At 64.3% G+C, this 2991-nt stretch overlaps 1 protein-coding gene across 1 annotated transcript in view; it reads left to right on the forward strand.

Moving 5' to 3' along the window:
• The first annotated feature begins 234 nt into the window (after window positions 1–234).
• LOC102762678 (ATPase family AAA domain-containing protein 3) overlaps window positions 235–2991 on the forward strand; it is a 10080-nt gene continuing 7323 nt past the window's right edge. The window contains exons 1-4 of the mRNA XM_006772530.2: window positions 235–1440; window positions 1668–1769; window positions 2083–2142; window positions 2865–2946. Coding sequence (XP_006772593.1) covers window positions 1327–1440; window positions 1668–1769; window positions 2083–2142; window positions 2865–2946 — 358 coding nt within the window. The 5' untranslated portion in view covers window positions 235–1326. The remainder of the gene's footprint in view (window positions 1441–1667; window positions 1770–2082; window positions 2143–2864; window positions 2947–2991) is intronic.

Consider the following 2991-nt stretch of genomic DNA (forward strand, 5'->3'; position numbering starts at 1 on the left):
GGAGGGGGTGCCGGGAGGAGCACCTGCCTGTGGCCGCTGCTTGATGCTCTGGAGCACGGCTCCTGGGGCAGAAAGATGTCAGGGTGCTGAACTGTTGCTGTTGGCACTGAAACCGTAGCCTGTCATCAGCGGCGACGGGGTGCCAGGCCGGTGCTGAGCTGTTGGCCTGCTTTCTCATTTCTCTCCTCCAGGGGTCAGGGGGTGGGTGGGGGACTCTGTGCTCCAGTGTCAGCTAGGTGCTCAGAGCTGAACCTGGCTTGCCGGAGGTCACAGGAGGAAGCCGGGGGGCTGGGTTCGGTCCCAGCGGGGTGAGCCCGGCACCCGCGTTCTGTCTGTGCTCTCGGCTCCCCCGCGGTCAGTCGCTGGTTAAAGGGGCTCCGGTGGTGGGTTCAGCCTTCGGCTTCGTGGCGTCCCTGCTCACCGGTGCAGCGGGCTGGGGCCCTGGGGCCCTCGTGCTGCCTCAGGGGGTCCTGGCCGTGGGGCTCCAGGAGGCCCTTCCCCAGCTCGGACTCCATGCCAAACCGCGGGTCCCTGGGCCCATGCAGACGCCCGGCTCCCGCCACGTCTGTCTCATGCGTGGGCTGTGCTCACAGTGACAGTCGAACTCAGAAAAACCCCAAACTCTAAACTGACATTATGCGCAGTCGGAGAGCCCTGGACGACCTGAGTCGCCCTCCACGTATGGTGGCTTCCCAACGGCCCAGATAGAAACTTACGTCGGCAGCCCACGGTTGGCTGAATCCGCGGAGAAACACAGGGGTACTGAGAACCGACTGTTTACCGAGAAAAACCGCGTGTGCGTGGACCCGCGAAGCTCAAACCTGCGAGTTCAGGGGTCAGCCGGGCCGTGCTTGGGGGACTTCCTCAGCCCAGGGGGAGCAGGAGCTGGTTTCCTTCCAGAACCCTTAGCGAGGAGGCAGGTGGGCGGTCATAGCACCTGTGTTCAGGCATCGCTCTGGGAAGTGCCGCCTGCCGGGCTCACAGCTCATTTCTAGTCTAATTCTCATCCACCTTCTTGCCTGCGTGTGCTTGATGGCAGCTCCGTCACCTGTCGGAGACTTAAGAGAAATGTATGGCCCGTGGGAACCACAGGACATTGGCTGCGGGCTTGCTTTTGGTTTCATTGGGAAAGGACCGTGTGTGGACCTCAGGGGGCGAGGTCCGCCTTCTGATGGAACCCTCCGGAATGTGGTGGCCCCGGGGGACGAGCCCTCCATGGGAGGTGGGGGTGGAGCAGACACCGGCGACAGTCCCTGACCAGGAGGAGGGTGGGCGAGCTGTGGTCTCCCTGACAGCCTCTCGGCCGCGTGGACTCTCCTGGCACCCATGTGTCCTAAGGCCCGGCTCCCGCACTCCTCCGCAGGGCACGCCAAGGAGGCGCTGAGCCTGGCCCAGATGCAGGAGCAGACGCTGCAGCTGGAGCAGCAGTCCAAGCTCAAGGTGAGTGGTGGGCTGGTGCTGCCGGGCCGGCCGTGCCAAGGCGAGAGGAGGTGCCCAGGAGGGGGGTGAGCTCCCGCAGCAGGACCTGTGCCCAGACCTGTCCACTCCGAGCACACGGGGTCTAGCAGCGGGGAGGCGGGAGGGGAGAAGAGTGGTCAGGAGTGGGAGCCCGAGCCGCCGGCCTGAGAGGAGGCTTGGGTCTGGGCCTCAGCGCTGTGTGTCCGCAGGAGTACGAAGCCGCCGTGGAGCAGCTGAAGAGCGAGCAGATCCGCGTGCAGGCTGAGGAGCGCAGGAAGACGCTGAGCGAGGAGACGCGGCAGCACCAGGCCGTAAGGGCTGCAGGGCCACCCAGGCACCCGGAGGCCTGGGGACCAGGAGGGAGCTGTGGGGCGCCACGGTCCCACCTGCAGTCTGGGTCTCTTGTTGACCCTCGACAACCTGGGGTGGCCTTGCACAGCCCCTAAGGCCCGCGGTCCCCTCCGTGCTGAGTGTCCGCGCACGTGTCCTTGCGGACAGTGCCTGTGGGGCTCGTGGCTTCTTGGGGCTCCGGTGCCCAGTCGAGTCTGGGGCCACATGTTGGTTGCGGGTCGCCCACCAGCTTCTCCAGCTGCGCTGTGTTCACGCTGCTCTCTCCCCCCCCAGAGGGCCCAGTACCAGGACAAGCTGGCCCGGCAGCGCTACGACGACCAGCTGAGGCAGCAGGTGAGTCGGCGCCCTGCAGGCGGGAGAGACGGTCCTGCCGGTGGGGGACCGAGGCCAGGGCTGTGGACGTGAGGGTTGTGCTGGTTTCTGGGGAGCTGTAGTTGGACTCCCACACGTGCACACCCGTGCCCCGCGGCCTCCACGCGCGCTCTGCAGCCTCCGTGCGGCGTTCCGTGGCCTCCACGGCAGAGGCAGGCTCCAGCTGCTCTGAGGGTTCAACCCGGTGGCACGTGACTGGGAACCTGGCTGAAGTGACAGGTTCATGAGAGGCAGTTTCAAATGTTTGTGCCTCTTGTGAGCATTATAGCTTTAAATTTTTAAAATGTATATATTTTTTATTGATTTCAGAGAGAGAGAAACATCAACAATGAGAATCATTGATCGGCTGCATCCGAGCCTGCAGTCCACCCGGGCATGTGCCCCGACCGGGAATCGAACCATGACCTGGTTCCTAGGTCACTGCTCAGGCACTGAGCCATGCGGCTGGGCTATAGCTTTTAAATTTAACAAGCAGGACCCAGAGTGCTTTATGGACACCCGTGACCGCGTGGCCAAGCTGTGCCAGGGGTGGGGGCTCCTGGCCCTGGCCCCTGGGCACCTGCGTGTCCAGCCACGTTCAGGCCTGCCTGCCCGGGCTGTGGATGGTGCAGCCCCAGGTCAGCCCTGGGCGCGTGCGTGTCCTACGTTGGAAGCTTTTCCTTTTCCTTGTGGCTTCTTCTCAGCAACTTCTCAACGAGGAGAATCTGCGGAAGCAGGAGGAGTCGGTGCAGAAGCAGGAGGCCATGCGGCGAGGTAGAGCGGTCAGCTCGCCGGGCGGTGGGGCCGTGTCCTCAGCGGCCTGGGAGGCGG

The sequence above is a fragment of the Myotis davidii genome, unplaced genomic scaffold (genome assembly GCF_000327345.1).
Source record: "Myotis davidii unplaced genomic scaffold, ASM32734v1 scaffold586, whole genome shotgun sequence".
In the NCBI taxonomy this organism is placed as follows: domain Eukaryota; kingdom Metazoa; phylum Chordata; class Mammalia; order Chiroptera; family Vespertilionidae; genus Myotis; species Myotis davidii.